General features: G+C 43.8%; 1 protein-coding gene across 1 annotated transcript in view; it reads right to left on the reverse strand.

Annotated features, from left to right (window-relative positions):
• Window positions 1-15830, reverse strand: part of LOC131201342 (intestinal-type alkaline phosphatase 1-like) — a 29701-nt gene extending 13871 nt beyond the window's left edge. The window contains exons 1-5 of the mRNA XM_058189162.1: window positions 15811-15830; window positions 11881-12035; window positions 5255-5370; window positions 4601-4775; window positions 1068-1240 (exon numbers count right to left, since the gene is read on the reverse strand). Of these exons, the coding sequence (XP_058045145.1) occupies window positions 1068-1240; window positions 4601-4775; window positions 5255-5370; window positions 11881-12035; window positions 15811-15830 (639 nt within the window). The remainder of the gene's footprint in view (window positions 1-1067; window positions 1241-4600; window positions 4776-5254; window positions 5371-11880; window positions 12036-15810) is intronic.
• Window positions 15831-26684: the final 10854 nt, after the last annotated feature.

Below are 26684 nucleotides of genomic sequence, written 5' to 3' on the forward strand. Positions count from 1 at the left end.
CTTTAAAGGTGGTAACCAAAATCTTGAAGCGCACCCGGAAGACCACAGGAAGCCAGTGCAGACTACGGAGCAGTGGTGTTACATGGGAGCCACGAGCGGCTCCCATTACTACTCGCGCAGCTGCATTCTGGACTAACTGCAGCCTCCGGGTGCACCTCAAGGGCAGCCCCATGTAGAGAGCATTGCAATAATCCAGCCGAGACGTAACCAGAGCGTGAGTGACTGTGCATAAAGCATCCCGGTCAAGGAAGGGACGCAACTGGCAACTTGGTAAAAGCCCCTCCTGGAAACGGCCGCCAGATGTTCATCAAAGGACATCAAAGGACAGCCGACCATCCAGGAGGACGCCCAAGTTGCGAACCACCTCCTTTGGGGCCACTAACTCGCCCCCAACAGTCAGCTGCGGATGCAGCTGACTGTACCGGGATGCCGGCATCCACAGCCACTCTGTCTTGGAGGGATTGAGCTTGAGTCTGTTTCTCCCCATCCAGACCCGTACGGCTTCCAGGCACCGGGACAGCACTTTGACCACTTCGTTGGGGTGGTCCGGGGTGGAAAAGTACAGCTGAGTATCATCAGCGTACAGATGATAACTCACCCCGAAACCACTGATGACCTCCCCCAGCGGCTTCATATAGATGTTGAACAGGGTAGGCGAGAGAATCGACCCCTGAGGTACTCCACAAGTGAGGCACCTCGAGGACGACCTCTGCCCCCCTGTCAACACCGTCTGCAACCGGTCTAAGAGATAGAAGGAGAACCACCGATAAACGGTGCCTCTCACTCCCAATCCCTCCAACCGGCGCAGCAGGATACCATGGTCGATGGTATCAAAAGCCGCTGAGAGATCTAATAGGACCAAGGCAGAGGAACAACCCCTGTCCCTGGCCCTCCAGAGGTCATCCACCAGCGCGACCAAAACCGTCTCCGTGCTGTACCCGGGTCGGAAGCCGGACTGGAACGGGTCTAGATAGACAGCTATCTATCAATATTAATACAACTTTTTTTTTTAAAAAAAAGAAAGGTTCTGAAACAAGGCCGATGGGTTTCCGGCTCCTCCGACTTACCGTCAGGTTCACGTTTTCAATGAGCTGCAGGGCAATATCCTTGCAGCCCCCCCTGAGCGCAGACTGAGGCAGGCTGGCGTCGCTATACCAGTCTCGGTTCACCACGTGAGCGTAAGTGCCAGCCGGGGAAGCGTGCTGGACTCGCGTGGTGGTCACAATCCCCACCGACTTTCCTGCGGTGGAAGAAGAAAGGGCCGTTCACACAATCAGCCTGAAAATGGGTGCCCATAAGCAACCGAATGACCGAGACGCTATGTATAAGGGCCTCTGGTGGCTCAACAGAGTAAGCAGTCTGTTATTAACAGCAGCTGCTTGCAATTACTGCAGGTTCAAGTCCCACCAGGCCCAAGGTTGACTCAGCCTTCCATCCTTTATAAGGTAGGTAAAATGAGGACCCAGATTGTTGGGGGCAATAAGTTGACTTTGTATATAAATATACAAATAGGATGAAGACTATTGCTTGACACAGTATAAGCCGCCCTGAGTCTTCGGAGAAGGGCGGGATATAAATTCAAATTTTTAAAAAAAAAAGGAGAAGGAGGAGGAGGAGGAGGAGGAGGAGAAGAAGAAGAAGAAGAAGAAGAAAGGGAAGGGGAAGATGAAGATGAAGATGAAGATGAAGAAGGGGAAGGAGGAGGAGGAGGAGGAGAAAGGGGAAGAGGACGGGGAAGGGGAAAGGGAAGGAGAAGATGAAAAGGGGAAGGAGGTTGACTCAGCCTTCCATCCTTTATAAGGTAGGTAAAATGAGGACCCAGATTGTTGGGGGCAATAAGTTGACTTTGTATATAAATATACAAATAGAATGAAGACTGTTGCTTAACACAGTGTAAGCCGCCCTGAGTCTTCGGAGAAGGGCGGGATATTAATGCAAAAAAAAAAAAAAGTGAAAACAACACATTCAGACGAAACAGGCATTCAAACCAGAAAGATAAACAAATGCAGGCAGTCCTTGACTTACGACCACAATGGTGCCCCAGATATTTCCATTGCTAAGCGAGTCAATTGTTGAGTGAGCTTTGACCCATTTTACAACCTTTCTTGCCACGGTTGTTAATTGAATCACTGCAGGTGTTAAGGGTCCTTGAGTGTCTCAGACTGCTAAGACAGTCTGTTATTAACAGCAGCTGCTTGCAATTACTGCAGGTTCGAGTCCCACCAGGCCCAAGGTTGACTCAGCCTTCCATCCTTTATAAGGTAGGTAAAATGAGGACCCAGATTGTTGGGGGCAATAAGTTGACTTTGTATATAAATATACAAATAGAATGAAGACTATTGCTTGACACAGTATAAGCCGCCCTGAGTCTTCGGAGAAGGCGGATATAAATTCAAATTTTAAAAAAAAGGAGAAGGAGGAGGAGGAGGAGGAGGAGGAGAAGAAGAAGAAGAAGAAGGGAAGGGAAGATGAAGATGAAGATGAAGAAGGGAAGGAGGAGGAGGAGGAGAAAGGGAAGGGAAAGGAAGGGAAAGGAAGGAGAAGATGAAGAAGGGGAAGGAGGTTGACTCAGCCTTCCATCCTTTATAAGGTAGGTAAAATGAGGACCCAGATTGTTGGGAGCAATAAGTTGACTTTGTATATAAATATACAAATAGGATGAAGACTATTGCTTGACACAGTATAAGCCGCCCTGAGTCTTCGGAGAAGGGTGGGATATAAATTCAAATTTTTAAAAAAAAGGAGAAGGAGGAGGAGGAGGAGGAGGAGGAGAAGAAGAAGAAGAAGAAAGGGAAGGGGAAGATGAAGATGAAGATGAAGAATGGGAAGGAGGAGGAGGAGAAGGAGAAAGGGGAAGGGGAAAGGGAAGGGGAAAGGGAAGGAGAAGATGAAGAAGGGGAAGGAGGTTGACTCAGCCTTCCATCCTTTATAAGGTAGGTAAAATGAGGACCCAGATTGTTGGGAGCAATAAGTTGACTTTGTATATAAATATACAAATAGGATGAAGACTATTGCTTGACACAGTATAAGCCGCCCTGAGTCTTCGGAGAAGGGCGGGATATAAATTCAAATTTTTAAAAAAAAAAGGAGAAGGAGGAGGAGGAGGAGGAGGAGGAGAAGAAGAAGAAGAAGAAGAAGAAAGGGAAGGGGAAGATGAAGATGAAGATGAAGATGAAGAAGGGGAAGGAGGAGGAGGAGGAGGAGAAGAAGAAGGGAAGGGGAAGATGAAGATGAAGAAGGGGAAGGGGAAGATGAAGAAGGGGAAGGAGGAAGAGGAGGAGGAGGAGAAGGAGAAAGGGGAAGAGGACGGGGAAGGGGAAAGGGAAGGAGAAGATGAAAAGGGGAAGGAGGTTGACTCAGCCTTCCATCCTTTATAAGGTAGGTAAAATGAGGACCCAGATTGTTGGGGGCAATAAAAGTTGACTTTGTATATAATATGCAAATGGATGAAGACTATTGCTTGACATAGTGTAAGCCGCCCTGAGTCTTCGGAGAAGGGCGGGATATAAATGCAAAAAAAAAAGTTAATCCTACGGTCATACGGTTAAGCGAATCCAGCTTCCCCATTGACTTTGCTTGTCAGAAGGTCGTAGAAAGTGATCGCGTGATCCCAGGAAACTGCAACCGTCATAAATACGATTTAGCGGGCAAACATCCTAATTTTGATCACATGAGCATAGGGATGTGGCAACAGTTGTAAGAGTGAAAAAGTCGTAAGTCGCTTTTTTCCAGTGTCGTAACTTTGAACAGTCGCTAAACAAGTGGTTGTAAGTCGAGGACTACCTGCATTGCTTGCAAATTTCCATCCTTTCCATTCTGACATGCAAAAATTTGGTGTGCATGCAACAATGAAAGTGAGAGTGAAAGTGTAGGTATAGGTGCAAGTGTAATTGAAAGTGCAGGTGAAAGTGAGGGTGTAAGTGAAAGTGAAAGTAGGTGAAAGTGAAGGTGTGGGTATAGGTGAAAGTGTGGGTGGAAGTGAAGGTGTAGGTGAGTGAAAGTGAATGTGCAGGTGAAAGTGCAGGTGAAAGTGAAGATGTGGGGTGAAAGTGATTGTGGAAGTGAAAGTGGCAGTGTAGTTGCAAGTGAAAATGTAGGTGAAGGTGAAAGTGTAGGTGAAAGTGAAAGAAAAGCAAAAGCAAAAAGTGAAAGTAGTTGAAAGCGAAAGTTTAGATGAGAGTGAAAGTGGTTGAAAGTGAAAGTGAAGGTGTGGGTGAAAGTGTGGGTGAAGGTGAAAGTGTGGGTGAAGGTGAAAGTGTAGGTGAAAGTGTGTGTCGAGGTGAAGATGTAGTTAAAAGTGAAAGCGTAGTCAAATGTGAAAGTGTAGTTGAAAGTGAAAGTGTAGTTGAAAGTGAAAGTGTAGTTGAAAGTGAAGGGGTAGTTGAAACTGAAAGTGTGGGTGAAGGTGAAAGGGTAGGTGAAAGCGAAAGTGTAGTTGAAAGGGAAGATGCAGGTGAAAGTGAAAATGTAGATGAAAGTGAAGGTGTAGCTGTAGGTGAAAGTGAAAGCAAAAGCAAAAGCAGAAGTGAAAGTGAAAGTGAAGGATTTTTTCTAAGCCCACCAACTCCAAATTTCCCCATTCCAGTCCTCTCGTCCTTACCAGCCAGCTGAGCTCGCTTCAGGACCGAAATGACTTCGTTGCCCTTGGTTGTATTGCACTGGTTATACCGGGCGGTGGCACTCACACCAATGGTTCTGTAGTTGGCCTTCACCCCACAGAGGTAGGCAGTGGCCGTTCCCGCACTGTCAGGCACTTGGCGGTCCACGTTGTAGGTCTGCACAAGAGAGACAGCTGGGAAAAAGCCCCAAGTATTCATGTTCCCAGCGTCTCAAAGCACCTTCTCTGGGTTGGGATTCTCTCTTCCTCCCTTCCTCTTCCCTTCCCTTCCCTCCCCTTCATCTCTTGTCATCCCATCCCATCCCTTCCTTTCCCTTCCTTTCTCCTCTCTTCGTCTCATCTCATCTCATCCCATCCCTTCTCTTCTCATCTCTCCCTTTCCCTTCCCATCCCATCCCTTCATCTTCCCTTCCCTTCCCTTCTCTCCATCTCTTCTCATCCCATCTCATCCACCCCATCCCATCCCATCCTATCCCTTCCCATCCCATCATCGTCTTGTCTTGTCTTATCTTATATCTTATATCATCTTATCTATGTCCCAAGGACTTTTGAGGGCAGGGAAAGACTAGTTCCCCATCCACTAAGAAATCAACCCAGAGCTCCAAGGTCACGCAAATAAAACCATCGGCTTCCTACCTTGGAAAGGGCAACGTAGGGAAAAGCATCCATACTTAGAGGTGATTCAGGAGCCACCGGGTTCTGCATGTGCCCCTTCAGGATGCGGGTGGCTGTGATGGTGGGAATGCCCATCCCTGCCAGGAAGAGAAACTCAGCATGAGAAAACCTGCGGGTGTTGTGGTCCGCCAGCAGCCTGAGGAGCTGGCAGCGGAGTCGGCCAGTGAGGAGGCTGGGGAGGACAACGGGCCAATCCTGGAGTCAGGGGAAGGCCCAGATGAGGGCTCTGCATCGGAGGCAAAGATGGGGCCAAGGCCATCTGGGAGTGATGCGCAGACTCCAGAGCCTCCAGAGATTGACAGCAGAGAGGCAGAGGAACAGGAGGAGCCTGTTCCTAGTGCACACATGCGAAGAGCTGCCAGAAGACAAGAGCAGCTCAAGCAAAGAGGGCAACTCGGGAGTAAGGCCAGGAGATGATTGGCCCCTCCCATAAGGCTTAAAAGAGCAGCAACGAGCCGTTGAGTTCTTTGTGGAAAAGCAAGGTTAATTCCAGTGCTTCTTGTCAGCATCTCTTGAACTTTGTAGGGGTTGGCTGGTTGCCAAAGACAACAAAGGTTGGTGATAAGGCCACAGGACTGTTTATAAAGAATTTGTCTTGGACACTGTTTTAATAAAATAAGTTTGTTCCGGACTGAATTGCGTTTGGTAATCACTACTTGGGCCTCGGTCGCAACAGAGGGGCTGAATTAGACCCTACTTCGGTCTGCAACAACCGTTCCTTCTAAGGGAAAAAAGAATCTACTCCATCAGTCCTTGCAAATATCAATTTGCATGGAGGTCACCTTGTTGTGTCTGCGCCCCCTGAGCCGGGCCCCCTGCCAGAAAGTGACTTGGAAAGTGAGAGGGAAGGACCATCAGGACTTACCTCGGGAGCACCGGCTTCCCTAGCTCAGCTCCGGGAACCAGAGGCAGGCCAGGTGGAGGAGATAACGGGGCCTCCATCCCCTGACTCTTTCCCCCCCAGGCCACACCTCCAGACCCAGCTGATGGCAATCAGGCCTGGCTGGACCCTAGGTTTCGTAGGCAGGAGAGGCGGGAACAACAGAAGCAGAGGTGGGGCAGGACTAGGAAGTGCTGAGTCATGGAGCCACACCCCACAGGATATAAAACCAGCGAGGGCCGCTATGCCCCTTCGTAGCAGGCAAATCAACTGCTTAACTAGAGCTGAAGTACTGTTTGTTCCTGGGTGACTCATCGGCATCAAGGGAGATAACAGAGTCACTTGGCAGACGCTCGCTAGTTTGCTGCCAGAGCTGATAGTGCCGGCTAATTAAGCCATCGCTTGGACGGAGGCGAGGGGGGACAGAACACACCTTCTCTCTCTCTCTCTCTCTCTCTCTCACACACACACACACACACACACACACACACCGAGGACGAAAAGTGACCTGGAAAGATGCCACCTCTCCTGTCCTTCCGCAGTTGCTCCTGCAGAAACCATCGTTGCAGCCTCTTTCACACCCACAACCGGCAAAAATCTATAGCAGAAGCAAATTCGGGAGGAAATAAATGTATTTACAGTATGTCACAGAAGTGAGTCCACCCCCTCACGTTTTGAAAATATTTAAGTATATCTTTTCATGGGACAACACTGAAGAAATAACACTTGGCTCCAATGTCAAGGAGTGAGTACAAAAGCTTGTGTAACAGTGTAAATGTGCTGTCCCCTCAAAAGTGTCCCCTCAAAAGTCCTTCGGGAGATAGGGCGGTATATAAATTTGATCAATAAATAAATAAAAAACAACGCAACACACCGCCATTGATGTCTAAACTGCTGGCAACAAAAGTGAGTACTGTGTACTCACTCCTTTATGTTGTAGCCAAGTGTTATTTCTTCAATGTTGTCACATGAAAAGATATACCTAATGTCGTGTCCCAGTCCCCCTCCGACGACCGGGTCTAGGAAGTCCGTATCAAGCGTAGCCACGAAGCCTCTGCAGCTTTGCCAAATTCCTTTCAGATTTCTCAGGGCAGGCAGGAATCCAAGTTGTGACTTCAGCAAACTAAAGGAGACTTTGCTTGACTCAAAGTTGCTTGACTCAAGCTGATCCTTTATATAGGCTGTGGGGTGTGGCTCCATGACTCAGCACTTATCCAGGCCTGCCCCTCCCTTCCTCCTGCTGAGATCGCCTCTCAGATCTCCGGAAGCGGGGATCCGTCCACTGTAAATTCTCTTCCTCTGGATCTGCTGCCGGTAATTCCAGCACGTGGCTGGCTCCCTGTAGGAGTGAGGTTTGTTTGTTCATTCCTGACATTCTGTCCAGGCATAGGGCCAGGGCTGGGGGCTGGAGGCATGCCAGGCCATTCCTCTTCATTATCAGACTCTGAATCTGATAGCAGGCCTGGGAGGCGACAGGAGGGGCCCGGTTGAGGAAAGGAGGGAGGATGAGGCACAATGCCTAAATATTTACAAAATGTGAGGAGGGGGTGTCCTCACTTCTGTGGCATACTGTATTTGCATTTTGCCAACAATACACACAAAAAAAAAAAAACCCAACCGCTCGATTTCCTAGGAATATAATATACAGAATACATAATAAATACAGAGCTGGAAGGGACTTCGGAGGTCTTCTAGTCCAACCCGCTGCCCAAGGCAGGAGATAACAAAATAACACAGTTGGAAAGGACCCTGGAGGTTTCCTAGTCATAATTCATAAGGGGTGGGGGGAGAGAAAACCTAGCCAAGGTGAAAATCAGGGATGCTGAGTATATAACACAGGGCAACCGGTAGATCTTTCGATGATGTCCTGGGACAGTGTAAGATCCTTGGTTTTTACGGTTGTCTTTGTGTTCTTTGATGGAAGCATTTTCCTGAACCGGCAGGAAAACTATTACAAACATTCTGGCTAAAATCTCAGCTGCCTTTCTTTACAAACCAAGAAATGTTGCTATTACAATAGGAAGATTCAGCAAGAGATATTGAATCTTTAGGAGATTCTGAAATGCTAGTTTCATTTAAAGCGACCAATCAATCAATCAATCAATCAGAATTGCCGGCAGAAGTTGTGAATGCTCCAACACTGGAAATTTTTAAGAAAATGTTGGATAACCATCTGACTGAGATGGTGTAGGGTTTCCTGCCTGGGCAGGGGGTTGGACTAGAAGGCTTCCAAGGTCCCTTCCAACTCTGTTGTTATATTATATTTTTAAGAATAGAGCTGGAAGGAACCTTAGAGGTCATCTAGGCCAACCACCCTGCTCAAGCAGAAGACCCTATATCATTTCAGACAAATGGCTGTCCAAACTCTTCTTGAAAACCTCCAGCGATGGAGCACCCACAACTTCTGGAGGCAAGTAGTTCCACTGGTTAATTGTTCTCACTGTCAGGAAATTTCTCCTCAGTTCCAGGTTGCTTCTATCCTTGATCAGTTTCAGCATCCAAGCCTTGCCTTGTTCCTTGTATGCTGACTCTCCTGGGCCGCCGCTGGCTGTTTTGGTTCCCCTTTGTCACCTAGACCTTAGCTCGAGCCCATCCAGTCTTCCAATAATTAATTCCTGCAAGCGAAACTCAGCCAATCAGCTCTTCCTATTGGACCCCCCTGAGTCAGCCCTTGTTGAGTGAAGCAAATTGGGGTCTGCCTTAGGTCGATCCCCTCTTCTTTGTGGCAGCCCCTCAAATTTTGGAAGACTGCTATCGTGTCCCCCTAGTCCTTCTTTTCATTAAACTTTCATTAAACTTTCATTATCTTGCGTAGCTTCTTCTCCAAAAACACTGCACTACTAACCAGAGCATATAAAACATTTGCTAGACCAATTCTTGAATACAGCTTGACTGTCTGGAACCCATACCTCATTTCGGACATAAATACAATTGAACGTGTCCAGAAATATTTTACAAGAAGAGTTCTCCACTCCTCTGATTACAACAAAATACCTTATGCCACCAGACTTGAAATCCTGGGTTTAGAAAATTTAGAACTACGCCGCCTGCGACATGACCTGAGTTTAACTCATAGAATCATCTATTACAATGTCCTTCCTGTCAAAGACTAGCTTCAATTGCAACAATACATGAGCACACAACAGATTTAAGCTTAATGTTAACCACTCCAATCTTGATTGGAGAAAATATGACTTTAGTAACAGAGTTGTTAATACTTGGAATACACTATCTGACTCTGTGGTCTCTTCCCAAAATCCCAAAAGCTTCAACCAAAAACTGTCTACTATTGACCTCACCCCATTTCTAAGAGGTCTGTAAGGGGCGTGCATAAGAGCACAAGCGTGCCTACCCTTCCTGTCCTATTGTTTCCTTTTGTTATATCCAATTAATATAGTTATTACATGCTCATACTTATATATATGCTTATATATTGTATAATTATTTCATGCTTATGCTTATATATACTGTGTGACAAAAAAAATAAAAAAAAATTAAAGTAGACATATCCAATTCCTGCAACTGCCAATGGTATGGTTTAGCCTCCAGACCCACGATGATCTTTGTTGCTCTTCCCTGCACTCTTTCTAGAGTTGGTTGGGCTCAGTTGTGGTCATAAGTCAAGGACTATCTGTATATAAATATGTTCATCCTTGGGTCTTTTGCATTTCAGTATTTAATGCAACTCCACTTCCTCTTTTGTTAAATTTGTTTCTTTTGAACAAGTTAAATCCTCCTGACAGTACGTTCCGGTCATGGATTTCATACCACGAAGTTTCGGTAATAGCAAGAATGCCGTACCTGCCCTGATGTAGTAGGACTTCAAATTCTCCACATTTGTTCCTCATACTTTGAGCATTCGTGTACAGGGATCGGAGTCCTGGAACTTGAAGTACTAGTAGATCACAACCTACTTCTTGGTAAGCTAGTAAAATGTGGGATAGACCAACTCCCAGAATTCCCCAGTCAGCGGTATCTATTTCTTTTTCTCTTAACCTCTTAAAGAATTCTGGATGTTGAAGTCCTCCAGGCTTAAAGTTGCCAAGGTTGGAGACCCCTGGCATAGACGGCATCACGACCAGATAGATTCATAACTGGCTGACAAATCATACTCAGTGAGTATTTCTTAATGGTACTACATCTATACGGAGGGAAGTATGCAGTGGAGTACCCCAAGGCTCTGTTTTAGGCCCAGTACTCTTCAACATCTTCATCAATGACTTGGACGAGGGGATAGATGGGGAACTCATCAAATTTGCAGATGACACCAAGCTGGCAGGAATAGCCAAAACTCCAGAAGATAGGCTCAAGTTACAGAAAGATCTTGACAGACTTGAACATTGGGTGCTATCTAACAAAATGAAATTCAACGGTGAAAAAATTAAAGTTCTACATTTAGGCAAGGAAAACAAAATGCACAGGTACAGTATATGTGGTACCTCACTCAATAGTAGTAACTATGAGAGGGATCTCGGAGTCCTAGTGGACAATCATTTAAATCTGAGCCAGCTGTGTGCAGCAGCTGCCAAAAAAGACAACACAGTTCTAGGCTGCATCAACAGAGGGATAGAATCGAGATCATGTGAAGTGTTAATACCACTTTATAAGGCCTTGGGAAGGCCACACTTGGAATATGGCATTCAGTTTTGGTTGCCATGATGTAAAAAATCTGGAAAGAGTGCAGAGAAGAGCAACAAAGATGATTGGGGGACTGGAGGCTAAAACATGAAGAATGGTTACAGGAACTGGGTATGTCTAGTTTAATGAAAAGAAGGACTAAGGGGTGACATGATAGCAGTCTTCCAATATCTCAGGGGCTGCCCCAAAGAAGAGGGAGTCAAGCTATTCTCCAAAGCACCTGAGGGCAGGACAAGAAGCAATGGGTGGAAACTAATCAAGGAGAGAAGCAACCTAGAACTAAGGAGAAATTTCCTGACAGTTAGAACAATCAATCAGTGGAACAGCTTGCCTGCAGAAGTTATAGGTACTCCAACTCTGGAAGTTTTTAAGAAGAAATTGGACAACTATTTGTCTGAAATGGTTTAGGGTTTCCTGCCTAAGCAGAGGGTTGGACTAGAAGACCTCTCACGGTCCCATCCAACCAACGGTGGGATTCAGCCAGTTCGCACCACTTCGGGAGAACCGGTTGTTAACTTTCTGAGCAGTTTGGTGAACTGGTTGTTGGAAGAAATCATTAGGGCAGAGAACCAATTGTTAAATTATTTGAATCCCACCACTGCATCCAACTCTATAATTCTCTTATTCCTTTCCTACATTTTCAAAGCAAAACGGACAACGGAAAGATATATTTTTCATTTAATTCCATTTGTTCACCATCAATGAAACATAATAACCTGGTTGGATCAGGGGATTAAAAACATAAACAAATAAAGATATTTTTTTTCTTGCAATGTTGAAATTGTCGTGCTGAGTTGGGAAAATCTTGAGTTGGGAAGCGAGATTTCTACAGCCACTTGAAGAAGAAAACCAAACGCTACAATAATTTCATATGAAGAGAGAGAAAAGCCAAGGAATAATAATAACAATAATAATAACAACAACAACAACATGTTTAAATAATAAATAATAAACATGTTTCATGTTTAATGCAACAACAACAACAAAAATAATAGTAATATATTATAGTAATTCTGGTTCAGCAACCTCTCCAGCCTGGTTAGGCTTCACCCTGGAGTAACTTACTCACCATCTCCCAGAAAGAGGATGAGGTTCTTGGCCTTGTAGTTGCGGTATTTTAACTGGCTTGCTTTCTTAATGGCTTTATCTGCCAGCTGATCCCAGAACGATGGTTTTTGTTCTTCCACTGGGAAGGCAGGAGAGAGAAAGGGATTAGAACCAACACTGGATTGTTCAATTATTCAATTGATCTGACTGAGATGGTGTAGGGTTCCTGCCTAGGCAGCGGGTTGGACTAGAAGGCCTCCAAGGTCCCTTCCAACTCTGTTGTTATGTTATGTTATGTCAATTGTTCAAATGTTGTAGCTTATTGATCCTTAGAGCTGATGCTGTAAATCTGTGTATCCTCGGCAACTTTAAGATGAGAGGACTTCAACTTCCAAAATTCCCCATCCAACCTTTGTGGCCTTCAACTCCCAGAATTCCCCAGCCAACATTTGTGGCCTTCAACTCCCAGAATTCCCCACGCAACCTTTGTGGCCTTCAACTCCCAGAATTCACCACGCAACCTTTGTGGCCTTCAACTCCCAGAATTCCCCACCCAACCTTTGTGGCCTTCAACTCCCAGAATTCACCACACAACCTTTGTGGCCTTCAACTCCCAGAATTCCCCTGCCAACCTTTGTGGCCTTCAACTCCCAGAATTCCCCACCCAACCTTTGTGGCCTTCAACTCCCAGAATTCACCACGCAACCTTTGTGGCCTTCAACTCCCAGAATTCCCCATGCAACCTTTGTGGCCTTCAACTCCCAGAATTCCCCACACAACCTGTGTGGCCTTCAACTCCCAGAATTCACCACGCAACATTTGTGGCCTTCAACTCCCAGAATTCACCACGCAACCTGTGTGGCCTTCAACTCCCAGAATTCCCCACGCAACCTGTGTGGCCTTCAACTCCCAGAATTCCCCACACAACCTGTGTGGCCTTCAACTCCCAGAATTCACCACTCAACCTTTGTGGCCTTCAACTCCCAGAATTCACCACCCAACCTTTGTGGCCTTCAACTCCCAGAATTCACCACACAACCTGTGTGGCCTTCAACTCCCAGAATTCCCCACACAACCTGTGTGGCCTTCAACTCCCAGAATTCCCCACGCAACCTTTGTGGCCTTCAACTCCCAGAATTCACCACTCAACCTTTGTGGCCTTCAACTCCCAGAATTCCCCACCCAACCTTTGTGGCCTTCAACTCCCAGAATTCCCCACCCAACCTTTGTGGCCTTCAACTCCCAGAATTCACCAGCCAACCTTTGTGGCCTTCAACTCCCAGAATTCCCCACACAACCTGTGTGGCCTTCAACTCCCAGAATTCACCACCCAACCTTTGTGGCCTTCAACTCCCAGAATTCACCACTCAACCTTTGTGGCCTTCAACTCCCAGAATTCCCCACCCAACCTTTATGGCCTTCAACTCCCAGAATTCCCCACCCAACCTTTGTGGCCTTCAACTCCCAGAATTCACCACACAACCTTTGTGGCCTTCAACTCCCAGAATTCCCCAGCCAACATATGTCAGCCAGAATTCTTGGGAAAGTTGGTTGGGGGATTCTGGGAGTCAAAGTCCACCCATCTTAAAGTTCTCCAAGTTGAGAAACACTGCTACATACAGGTAGTCCTCAACTTATAACAGTTCATTTAGTGACCGTTCCAAGTTAAAAATGGCACTGAAAAAAGTGACTTATGACCATTGTTCACATTTATGACCATTGCAGCATCCCCATGTTTGCATGATCAAAATTCAGATACCTGACAACTGACTCATATTTATGACATTTGCCGTTTCCCGGGGTCATGTGATCACCTTTGGCGACCCAAAAGTTCCATCGCTAAGCAAGGTGTTTAAGTTGTTCACGTTTTGGCCCATTTTACGACCTTTCTTGCTGTCACTGTTAAGCGAATCACTGCGGTTGTTACACAGTAACACGGTCGTTACGCGAAGCTGGCTTCCCCCTTGACTTTGCTTGTCAGAAGTTTTGCAAAAGGCGATCACATGAACCTGGGACACTGCGACCGTCATAAATGCGAGTCAGTTGCCAAACGTGCATGAATTTTGAGCACATGCCCACAGGGATGCTGCAACGGTCGTTAAGTGTGAAAAACGTTAAGTCATAAGTCACTTTTTTCAGTGCCGTTGTAGCTTTGAGCGGTCACTAAACGGACGGTTGTAAGTCGAGGACTGTCCTGTATTTCTTGATCCACTTTAAAGATCGCCCTTCTCGCTCCCGGAGTGACTTGGTCTTCCATTCTGTAAAATGGGAACAGCCTTGATTTGACTGGGGTATTTTTTTTTTATTATTTTTTTTACAATTCTATGGAGTCTTGGCTTTTGAGAGTTTTTTCTATTGAAATCGTCAGTCTGGAGCAGCTGAAAATTACTAAGTATAATTCTTTATTTGCAATTATTCTCCTCTGCCCTCACACGAGCTCAGATAGTAGTAACTGTGAGAGGGATCTTGGAGTCCTAGAGGATAACCATTTAGATACGAGCCAGCCGTGTGAAGCAGCTGCTAAAAAAGCCAACACAGTTCTGGGCTGCTTAAACAGAGGGATAAAATCAAGATCACGTGAAGTGTTAGTGCCACTTTATAATGCCTTGGTAAGGCCACACTTGGAATATTGCATCCAGTTTTGGTCGCCACGATGTAAAAAAGATGTTGAGACTCTAGAAAGAGTGCAGAGAAGAGCAACAAAGATGATTAGGGGACTGGAGGCTAAAACATATGAAGAACGGTTGCAGGAACTGGGTATGTCTAGTTTAATAAAAAGAAGGACTAGAGGAGACATGATAGCAGTGTTCCAATATCTCAGGGGTTGCCACAAAGAAGAGGGAGTCGGGCTGTTCTCCAAAGCACCTGAGGGTAGAACAAGAAGCAATGGGTGGAAACTGATCAAGGAGAGAAGCAACTTAGAACTAAGGAGAAATTTCCTGACAGTTAGAACAATTAATAAGTGGAACGACTTGCCTGCAGAAGTTGTGAATGCTCCAACACTGGAAATTTTTAAGAAAATGTTGGATAACCATCTGACTGAGATGGTGTAGGGTTTCCTGCCTGGGCAGGGGGTTGGACTAGAAGGCCTCCAAGGTCCCTTCCAACTCTGTTGTTATTATTATTAAGCTGTGATCTAAATGCACAACCTGTTAGCTCTGCTCTTATTATATTTACACCGGGGGTGGGCTTCAAAAATTTTAGCAAGGGATTCTCTGCCTGGTTACTGGGTGGGCGTGGACGGTTACTTGTCTCAAAAGGTAGGTCTCCCGACTGAATAAGTGGGTTGGATTAGATGACCTACAACAGGGGTAGTCAACCTTTTTATACCTACCGCCCACTTTTGTCTCTCTGTTAGTAGTAAAATTTTCTAACCGCCCACTGGTTCCACAGTAATGTGTCGTGTATCGTCATCTGCGCATGCCTCTTGTGCATCGTGGATTGGGTTTGAGGGGGCGCCGGCTACCAGCTCTGTTTGTCTGTTACAGCTGGGTGGTATGGGGGGAGATGCGCCAGCTATTCTGGGACAAGGCTCTTTTGTTTGCGGTCGCACTATAGCGCCATTTAATTTCACTTACGTAACACGAACTAAACTTATGCGCAGGCGATACCAATAGTATATTTTCAGAAATTTAAATTGTCATGGAGAATTTTATGAAAACCTAATGAAAATGTTTTTAAATAATGCTATGAAATTTTTTTAAAAAGTCAAATAAATTTTTTTAAAAAAAGAAAGTGCTTCAGTATCGGATAAAATCCCTACCGCCCGACATGAAAGCTGGAACGCCAACTAGTGGGCGGTAGGGACCAGGTTGACTACCACTGACCTACAACTTCCCTCCATTCCAACTCTGTCATTCTGCACTCTGTATTCTTGCTGTTATTTTTAATTGTTGAGAAACGGGCGACTGCACCAATCTAAATGAACACATGAAATAAAGACATAAATTACCGGGAAACCGGCTTCTGCATCGCTTGAGGCCAAAATAAACGCCAAAGCTCAAATTAGCAAACATGGTTGTTTCCCCCTCCAGATAACAGGGATAACTGTGCAAAATATTCATTGGTGTAAGAACGTAGTTTTTGTATGTTTTTATTTATTGCAGTGCTGCCATTTGGCCAGAGACAAAGAACGGCCATTGGTTGGATTCTGGAGTGTCCAGGAGGAGGTCAAAAAAGTCAAAATGGCCACCTCAGTAATACAAAAAAAAAAACCTCTCTCCCCCACCCCATAGCCCTCATCTTGACACCACCATTAACCATCAGGCAGAAGTCCACTTGCATTATTTCAGTCAAACCTAACGTTTTTCATCATAGCCTCTGGATGCCCCAACTAATGTGTCCCATTTTACAGATGGGAACACTAAGGCAATGAATTGGAGTCTATTGGATCCATCCTTCCTTTTGCAACTGGAGCCTAGGAATTGTGGGAATCTGAAGCATAAGGGGGTGTTCCCAGCTATGGGTCACCTCCCCAAAATTTAACACTGAATCTTCACCTGGCCATCTCTGGTTCAACACCTAGTCTAGCTATGTCTCTAGTTTTTCAAACTTGGCCATTTTAAGATATGGGGATTTCCTCAGCCAGGCTGTGGAATTCTGGGAGTTGAAGTTCACATGTTTTAAAGGGAATTCTGGGAGTTGAAATAAACACATCTTAAAGGGAATTCTGGGAATTGAATACATGTCTGAAAGGGGATTCTGGAGTTGAAGTTCAAATGTTTTAAAGGAATTGTGGGAGTTGAAATAAATATATCTGAAAGAAAATTCTGGGAGTTTAAATAAACATGTCTGAAAGGGAATTCTGGGAATTGAAGTCTACACGTCTGAAAAGGAATTCTGGAGTTGAAATAAACACGTCTTAAAAGGAATTGTGGGAGTTGAAATAAATATATCTGAAAGAAAATTCTGGGAGTTTAAATAAACATGTCTGAAAGGGAATTCTGGGAATTGAAGTCTACATGTCTGAAAGGGAATTCTGGAGTTGAAATAAACACGTCTTAAAAGGAATTCTGGGAGTTGAAGTTCACATGTTTTAAAGGGAATTGTGGGAGTTGAAATAAACACATCTTAAAGGGAATTCTGGGAATTGAAGTCTACACGTCTGAAAAGGAATTCTGGAGTTGAAATAAACACGTCTTAAAAGGAATTGTGGGAGTTGAAATAAATATATCTGAAAGAAAATTCTGGGAGTTTAAATAAATATGTCTGAGAGGGAATTCTGGGAGTTGAAGTCCACAGGTTTTAAAACTGCCAAGTTTGAAAAAGACAGCTCTAATTGGATGCCTCCCAAATGTACATGTCCCATCTTCTCCCATCAGCAGCTGAATATTATAAATCCAGAAAGAAAGCCGTGTCTGAATGTACAAAAAATTGGAAAGAAAAACAGTTTGTAATTTTTGTGGGGTTTTTTGTACCTTGGAGTTTGCACCTTCATTCAGCATCAAGATACTTGTTCCTTTTTTTTAATCAGGATTGTGATAAACCGAAGGCTGGAAACTTCTCCTTGGCTCTTGCTTGCAAAGTAAGCACATGTCAAGATTACAGTGGCCCCAATGTTTATTTAACAATTTAGCCCCATCAAGTAGAATCAATTGCTCATTAACTGCTTGGTTTATGATGCAGAAGGGCGGTTTTGATAAAATGTCAGCTCCCAGCCCTGATATGACAATCATCAAGCATTCAAAACTGTGGGAAAACAGGAAGAGGATAGCAAAATGCACAAGAGAAAATGTTTTCAGGCATTTCTCTCTGAGCCAAGGGTCTTCAAACTTGGCAACTTTATGACTTGTGGACTTCAACTCCCAGAATTCCCCAGCCGGCGTGCAAATTACCTGTTCAGTCAGGTAATTACAAATTGCAAACTGTTTTTCCCCCCCCTCCAATTCTTCCTAGGTAACCAAATTCAGACATGATGCCTTCCCAGGCCTTCCTTCTGGAATTGTAATGCTCCGCTACTGACGGGGAAGATGGGACATGTAGTCCAGTATATTCGGGAGGCATTCATTAGAGCTGTGTTTTTCAAACTTGACAACTTTAAAACCTGTGGACTTCGCGCCTCAGAATTCCCTTTAAGATGAGCAGACTTCAATTCCCAGAATTCTTTATCAGATGTGCAGACTTCAACTCCCAGAATTCCCTTTATGAGTTGTGAACTTCAACTCCCAGAATTCCCTTTATGAGGTGTGGACTTCAACTCCCAGAATTCCCCAGCCGGTGCAAATTACCTGTTCAGTCAGGTAATTACAAATTGCAAACTGTTTTTCCCCTCCAATTCTTCCTAGGTAACCAAATTCAGACATGATGCCTTCCCAGGCCTTCCAAGATGGGACATGTAGTCCAGTATATTCGGGAGGCATTCATTAGAGCTGTGTTTTTCAAACTTGACAACTTTAAAACCTGTGGACTTCGCGCCTCAGAATTCCCTTTAAGATGAGCAGACTTAAAATTCCCAGAATTCTTTATCAGATGTGCAGACTTCAACTCCCAGAATTCCCTTTATGAGTTGTGAACTTCAACTCCCAGAATTCCCTTTATGAGGTGTGGACTTCAACTCCCAGAATTCCCTTTATGAGGTGTGGACTTCAACTCCCAGAATTCCCTTTATGAGGTGTGGACTTCAACTCCCAGAATTCCCTTTATGAGGTGTGGACTTCAACTCCCAGAATTCCCTTTAAGATGTGCAGACTTCAACTCCCAGAATTCCCTTTATGAGTTGTGAACTTCAACTCTCAGAATTCCCTTTATGAGGTGTGGACTTCAACTCCCAGAATTCCCTTTATGAGGTGTGGACTTCAACTCTCAGAATTCCCTTTATGAGGTGTGGACTTCAACTCCCAGAATTCCCTTTATGAGGTGTGGACTTCAACTCCCAGAATTCCCTTTATGAGGTGTGGACTTCAACTCCCAGAATTCCCTTTAAAACATATGGATGTCAACTCCCAGAATGCCCTTTAAGATGTGCAGACTTTAACTCCCAGAATTCTTTAACGGATTTGTAGACTTCCGCTCCCAGAATTCCCTTTATGAGGTGTGGACTTCAACTCCCAGAATTCCCTTTATGAGGTTTGGACTTCAACTCCCAGAATTCCCTTTAAAACATATGGATGTCAACTCCCAGAATTCCCTTTAAAACATATGGATGTCAACTCCCAGAATGCCCTTTAAGATGTGCAGACTTTAACTCCCAGAATTCTTTAACAGATTTGTAGACTTCCGCTCCCAGAATTCCCTTTATGAGGTGTGGACTTCAACTCCCAGCATGGCGACTGAGGAATTCTGGGAATTGAAGTCCACAACAAACTATGACATCAAAACATTGTTAGCCGAGGTTAACAGACAGCTAGTCTTCAACTTATCATCACAATTAAGACCAAAATTTCCATTGCTAAGCCCGGCAGTTGTTAAGTGAGCAGCGCCTGGTTTTACAATCTTTTTTTTGCCGTGGTTTTGCCAGATTCGCTTAATGACTGTCATTAAGCGAATCTGGCTTCCCCAATTGACTTTGCTTCTCAGAAGCTGGCCAGGAAAGTTGCAAACGGCGATCCCATGACACCAGGACGCTGCAAATATCGTAAATATATGCAGATTGTTCAAGGGCCCCGAATTTTGATCCTGTGGTCACGCGGGGATGGCTGCAGCAGTCGTAAGTATGAGGACTGGATGCAAAGTCACTTTTTCCAGTTTTGCTGCAGCTTTGAATGGTCACTATACGAATGACAGTAAGCCGAGCATACTACCTGTACTCTTTTCAAATTAAATTCAAATTCAAATCTTTATTGTCAGTGCACAACGTATGTACAATGAGATTGGTTGAGCTTCCTAAATATTTTATTTTTTATTTTTATTTTTGTCACACAGTATATATAAGCATAAGCATGTAATAACTATACAATATATAAGCATATATATATATAAGTATGAGTATGTAATAACTATATTAATTGGATATAATGAAAGGAAACAATAGGACAGGAACGGTAGGCACACTGGTGCTCTTATGCATGCCCCTTACAGACCTCTTAGGAATGGGGTGAGGTCAATAGTAGACAGTTTTTGGTTGAAGCTTTGGGGATTTTGGGAAGAGACCACAGAGTCAGGTAGTGTATTCCAAGCATTAACAACTCTGTTACCGAAGTCATATTTTCTGCAATCAAGATTGGAGCGGTTCACATTAAGCTTAAATCTATTGTGTACTCGTGTATTGTTGCAATTGAAGCTGAAGTAGTCTTCGACAGGAAGGACATTGCAATAGATGATTCTATGAGTTAAAATCAGGTCATGTTGAAGGCGGCGGAGTTCTAAATTTTCTAAACCCAAGATTTCAAGTCTGGTGGCATAAGGTATTTTGTTGTATTCAGAGGAGTGGAGAACTCTTCTTGTAAAATATTTCTGGACACGCTGAATTGTATTCATATCAGAAATAACAATATCATCTTAATTATCTCTTCATCTAGTGCAGGGGTGTCAAACTCAAGGCCTCTGTGGGCCGCATCTGGCCTGCGATGTGGTCGGATCCAGCCTGGGGTGGGGGCAGTCCTGGTCTACCCAGTGGGGAGAGGAAAAATCGGGCCAATGTAGCTTCGGCCTGGTCTACCCAATGCGAAGAGGAAACATGCCAGCAGTTTGGGGAGTGGCCTCAAGATGGCCACGCCCACCCAGTTGACCACACCCACCATTGGCCACACCCACACCCAGCACCCCCTCCCCCGGAGGTCAACCACAGCCCTGATGGGGCCCCCAATGAAATTGAGTTTGACACCCCTGATCTAGTCCTTTTTTCTTCCTTTTTCCAATGCCGCGCAAATACAATCTTCGTTGCTATTAAAGCATGCAAGTCATATTTTCTGCAATCAAGACTAGAGCGGTTCACATTAAGCTTAAATCTATTGTGTGCTCGTGTATTGTTGCGATTGAAGCTGAAGTAGTCTTCGACAGGAAGGACATTGCAATAGATGATTCTATGAGCTAAACTCATAAATCTCATATATCGTTGGCACCCTAACAACCTTGCCAGGAGTAAATAATCCACTATGATTATTTGCCAAAACACATAGTTGGGATGTTGGCTGACATATCCAACCAGATTTCACACACTTTCTTTGCAAGGGGAGGTGGCTGTGAAAGACCTATTTATTTTTATTTATTTATTTTTGTCACAACATCATATAAAAGGATTATTTAGTATATAAACATATATATGAGTAAATATTAGGAGGTATAAGCATCAATATATATATATGTAGAAAGAAGAAAAGAAAAACAATAGGACAGGAACGGTAGGCACGTTTGTGCGCTTATGCACGCCCCTTATGGTCCTCTTAGGAATGGGGTGAGGTCAATAGTAGAAAGTTTTTGGTTAAAGCTTTTAGGATTATGGGAAGAGACCACAGAGTCAGGTAAAATATTCCAAGCACTGATGATTCTGTTACAGAAGTCATATTTTCTGCAATCAAGACTAGAGCGGTTCACATTAAGCTTAAATCTATTGTGTGCTCGTGTATTGTTGCAATTGAAGCTGAAGTAGTCTTCGACAGGAAGGACATTGCAATAGATGATTCTATGAGTTAAACTCAGGTCATGTCGAAGGCGGAGGAGTTCTAACTTTTCTAAATTCAAGATTTCAAGTCTGGTGGCATAAGGTATTTTGTTGTATTCAGAGGAGTGGAGAACTCTTCTTGAAAAATATTTCTGGACACGCTCAATTGTATTGATGTCAGAAATAACAATATCATCTTAATTATCTCTTCATCTAGTGCAGGGGTATCATACTCAAGGCCTGTGTGGGCCGCATCCGGCCTGCAATGTGGTCGGATCCAGCCTGGGGGGGGGGGCAGTCCTGGTCTACCCAGTGGGGAGAGGAAAAATCGGGCCAACGTAGCTTCGGCCTGGTCTACCCAATGAGAAGAGGAAACATGCCAGCAGTTTGGGGAGTGGCCTCAAGATGGCCGCGCCCACCCAGTTGACCACACCCACCATTGGCCACACCCACACCCAGCCCCCCCTCCCCCGGACGTCAACCACAGCCCTGATGGGGCCCTCAATGAAATTGAATTTGACACCCCTGATCTAGTCCTTTTTTCTTCCTTTTTCCAATGCCACACAAATACAATCTTCGTTGCTATTAAAGCATGCCAGTCATATTTTCTGCAATCAAGATTGGAGCGGTTCACATTAAGCTTAAATCTATTGCGTGCTCGTGTACTGTTGCAATTGAAGCTGAAGTAGTCTTCGACAGGAAGGACATTGTAATAGATGATTCTGTGAGCTAAACTCATAAATCTCATATATCGTTGGCACCCTGACAACCTTGCCAGGAGTAAATAATCCACTATGATTATTTGCCAAAACACATAGTTGGGATGTTGGCTGACATATCCAACCAGATTTCACACACCCCACTTTCTTTGCAAGGGGAGGTGGCTGTGAAAGACCTATTTATTTTTATTTATTTATTTTTGTCACAACATCATATAAAAGGATTATATAGTATATACTGAGTATAAGCCGAGTTTTTCAGCTTTTTGTGCTGAAAACGCCCCTCGGCTTATACTTCTACGGCTTATACTCAAGTTTTTTTTTTTGCCCTCGTTATACTCGAGTATATACGGCTTATACTCGAGGTTTTTTTCACATTTTACCGGACGGGGAAGCTGCCGGTGCAGTGAGAGGGTGGGCGGGGAGCCGCCAGCCTTCTCAGCTGAGGGAGGAGGGTTTTAACCGTAGGTGCCTCATTTCCACACTGCTTATACTCGAGTCCCCAGTTTACCCCAGTTTTTGGGGTAAAATTGGGGACCTCGGCTTATACTCGGATCGGCTTATATTCGAGTATATACGGTATTTATTTTTATTTATTTATTTTTGTCACAACATCATATAAAAGGATTATATAGTATATAAACATATATATGAGTAAATATTAGGAGGTATAAGCATCAATATATATATATGTAGGAAGAAGAAAAGAAAAACAATAGGACAGGAACGGTAGGCACGTTTGTGCGCTTATGCACGCCCCTTATGGTCTTCTTAGGAATGGGGTGAGGTCAATAGTAGAAAGTTTTTGGTTGAAGCTTTTAGGATTATGAGAAGAGACCACAGAGTCAGGTAAAGTGTTCCAAGCACTGATGATTCTGTTACAGAAGTCATATTTTCTGCAATCTAGATTAAAGCGGTTGACATTAAGTTTAAATCTGTTGGTTGCTCTTGTATTGTTGCAATTAAAGCTGAAGTAGTCTTTGACAGGAAGGACATTACAATAGATGATTCTATGAGTTAAACTTAGGTCTTGTCGAAGGTGACGGAGTTCCAAGTTTTCTAAGCCCAGGATTTCAAGTCTGGTGGCATAAGGTATTTTGTTGTTTTCAGAGGAATGGAGAACTCTTCTTGTGAAATATTTCTGGACTCGCTCAATTGTATTGATGTCAGAGATGTGGTGAGGGTTCCAAACAGGCGAGCTGTATTCTAGAATTGGTCTAGCAAATGTTTTGTATGCTCTGGTTAGTAGTGTGGTGTTTTTGGAAAAGAAGCTACGCAAGATTAGGTTTACAACTTTTTTGCTATGTATTTGCAGTGAGCTTTGGCACTTAGATCATTTGACATGAAAACTCCAAGGTCTTTAATGGGATGGGGGTCATCTGTAAGGTAATGTCCATCAAGTATGTACTTAGTGTTTGGGTTCTTTTTTCCAATATGTAAGACCGAGCATTTTCTGGTTGAGATCTGGAGTTGCCAAGTTTTAGACCAAGTGGTTAGATGATCAAGGTCTTTTTGGATGATAGATGCCTCTCTTTTACCTGTCCCTGCCATTTTTGGACACCCCTCCTACCTGCCCCAAAGGCAGGGGTGAAATGCTCTCGGTTCGGACCGGATCAGCCGATCGGGTAGCAATGGCGGCGAGTGATTCGGAGAACCGGTAGCAAAAATCTCTCTTCCCCTCCCCACCCACCGTCCATGCCCACCCAATGTCATGTCGCCCGCTTGCCGCTTCTTTTAAAAAATGCTTTTAAACGGTTAAAAATAAGAGGCTTTGACGATCCCAGCTGAGGCGCGCGATCGTCAGAGCCTTTTTTTTTTTTTACTTTTAAAAGCATTTTTTTTTTACAATCTATTCGGTGGAATAGGTTGTAAAAAAAGGCTTTTAAAAGTAAAAAAAAAGATCACGCGCCACAGCTGATCACATACACACACCCGCGCTGTTCTACTTACCCCATGCCTCCTTTTTGCGTGCAGTGCGCAAGTGCACACCTTGCATTTAGTGGGTGGTACACAACGCCCATGCGCACACACGGCAGGCATGCGCAGCTAGAGAACCGGTAGTAAACCGGTTCAGTTTTCACTACTGCCCACAGGTATCCCTGCACAGATCTTTGCTGACTCCTACTGATAGTAGAGTAGATGCACAGATAATAGAATAGATGCAGAGATGCACAGACTTCTACTGATAATAGCCTAACTGCATTTTAGCATCCTTACAGAACTAAACTCCATTCTGTCCTCCTCTTGCTTAAGCAGCGGGTTGGACTAGAAGACCTCCAAGGTCCCTTCCAACTCTGTTATTCTGTTCTGTTCTGTTCTGTTCTATTCTTATCACCCAATGCTTGCCGTTTCCCACCGCTGACGTCTTGCCTGCCTAAAAATCAAACATAAATAAACCAGAACCCTCGTTTGCTTGCTCCACTAAGTTGAATCCAATGCTTCAAAGCGATATTATTTTCTTGACATTAAAGCAAACCCTCGCTCAGAGGGATGTGATCATTTTATGGCACCCAAAATTAAACGATTAATTGTAACCACAAGACCGGATTCCCATCGGGAACTAACTGCAAAGAACTTTTAGCAGGCAAATTGGATCGATATATTAAAAAAAAATAATTATATATATATATTTTTTTTAAAAAGCTCTAAGAGTTGTAAACCTAATTTTGCGTAGCTTCTTTTCCAAAAACACCACACTACTAACCAGAGCATATAAAACATTTGCTAGACCAATTCTAGAATACAGCTCGCCTGTTTGGAACCCTCACCACATCTCTGACATCAATACAATTGAACGTGTCCAGAAATATTTTACAAGAAGAGTTCTCCATTCCTCTGAAAACAACAAAATACCTTATCCCACCAGACTTGAAATCCTAGGCTTAGAAAACTTGGAACTCCGTCGCCTTCGACAAGACCTAAGTTTAACTCATAGAATCATCTATTGTAATGTCCTTCCTGTTAAAGACTACTTCAGCTTTAATTGCAATAATACTAGAGCAACCAATAGATTTAAACTTAATGTTAACCGCTTTAATCTAGATTGCAGAAAATATGACTTCTGTAACAGAATCATCAGTGCTTGGAATACTTTACCTGACTCTGTGGTCTCTTCCCATAATCCTAAAAGCTTTAACCAAAAACTTTCTACTATTGACCTCACCCCATTCCTAAGAGGACCATAAGGGGCGTGCATAAGCGCACAAACGTGCCTACTGTTCCTGTCCTATTGTTTTTCTTTTCTTCTTCCTATATATATGCTTATACCTCCTTATATTTACTCATATATGTGTTTATATACTATATAATCTTTTTGTATGATACCTACATATATTGAATAGAATAGAATAGAATTTTTTATTGGCCAAGTGTGATTGGACACACAAGGAATTTGTCTTGGTGCATATGCTCTCAGTGTACATAAAAGAAAAGATACGTTCATCAAGGTACAACATTTACAACACAATTGATGATCAATATATCAATATAAATCATAAGGATTGCCAGCAACAAGTTATAGTCATACAGTCATAAGTGGAAAGAGATTGGTGATGGGAACGATGAGAATATTAATAGTAGTGCAGATTCAGTAAATAGTCTGACAGTGTTGAGGGAATTATTTGTTTAGCAGAGTGATGGCCTTCGGGAAAAAACTGTTCTTGTGTCTAGTTGTTCTGGTGTGCAGTGCTCTATAGCGTCGTTTTGAGGGTAGGAGTTGAAACAGTTTATGTCCAGGATGCGAGGGACATAAACTGTTTCAACTCCTACCCTCAAAACGACTGATGATTCTGTTACAGAAGTCATATTTTCTGCAATCTAGATTAAAGAGATTAACATTAAGTTTAAATCTATTGGTTGCTCTAGTATTATTGCAATTAAAGCTGAAGTAGTCTTTAACAGGAAGGACATTACAATAGATGATTCTATGAAATAGATGATTTTTATTTTGTTGTGACAAAATAAAAAAATAAAATAAAATAACCCGGTTAGTTGCAAGGGACGAGAAAGGCAATCCGGAAAAGAAGGCTTGGAAAGTTAGTTTAAGGATTTCAGGCCACGAAACGGATTAATTCAATAAACAGGCTAAACCTGCTGCGTGAATCTCGCCTTAGCGATAATGCATCGATGCGTGGTCTGTTTGGGAGAATTAAAAAAAAGGCACAAATCATCTGACTTTAGAAGTTTGCAGGTGTCTGTTTTTTTCCTGCCGACAGAGCAAAGAGATCAGTTTGGGACTAAGCTTGAATATTTGCACGAACGTAACCACAGGTTCCCTTTTAAGCTTAACGAACAAAATTCTCTCTCCCCCTCCACAATCCCTTTCAAATCTGATTGTAGAAACTCCTCTGCAGGGATGGGGCTCCGAAGCCAAATTTGAACCCAGGACTGGTTTTGTTCTTTGCAAAGGAGCAGCTGGGCTGAGCAAATTGAACGTTTGGGTTGAGATTCAGAGAAGGCAAAACTTTTCCAACCAGCCTGCTCTAAACCAAAAGGTAGAAGTCAAAAGGTAGAAGAAATAGAAAAAAGATCCATTCAGGAAAACAGAGGTAGTTCTCGACTTACGGCCGC

Source organism: Ahaetulla prasina, chromosome 6, assembly GCF_028640845.1.
Source record: "Ahaetulla prasina isolate Xishuangbanna chromosome 6, ASM2864084v1, whole genome shotgun sequence".
Lineage (NCBI taxonomy): Eukaryota > Metazoa > Chordata > Lepidosauria > Squamata > Colubridae > Ahaetulla > Ahaetulla prasina.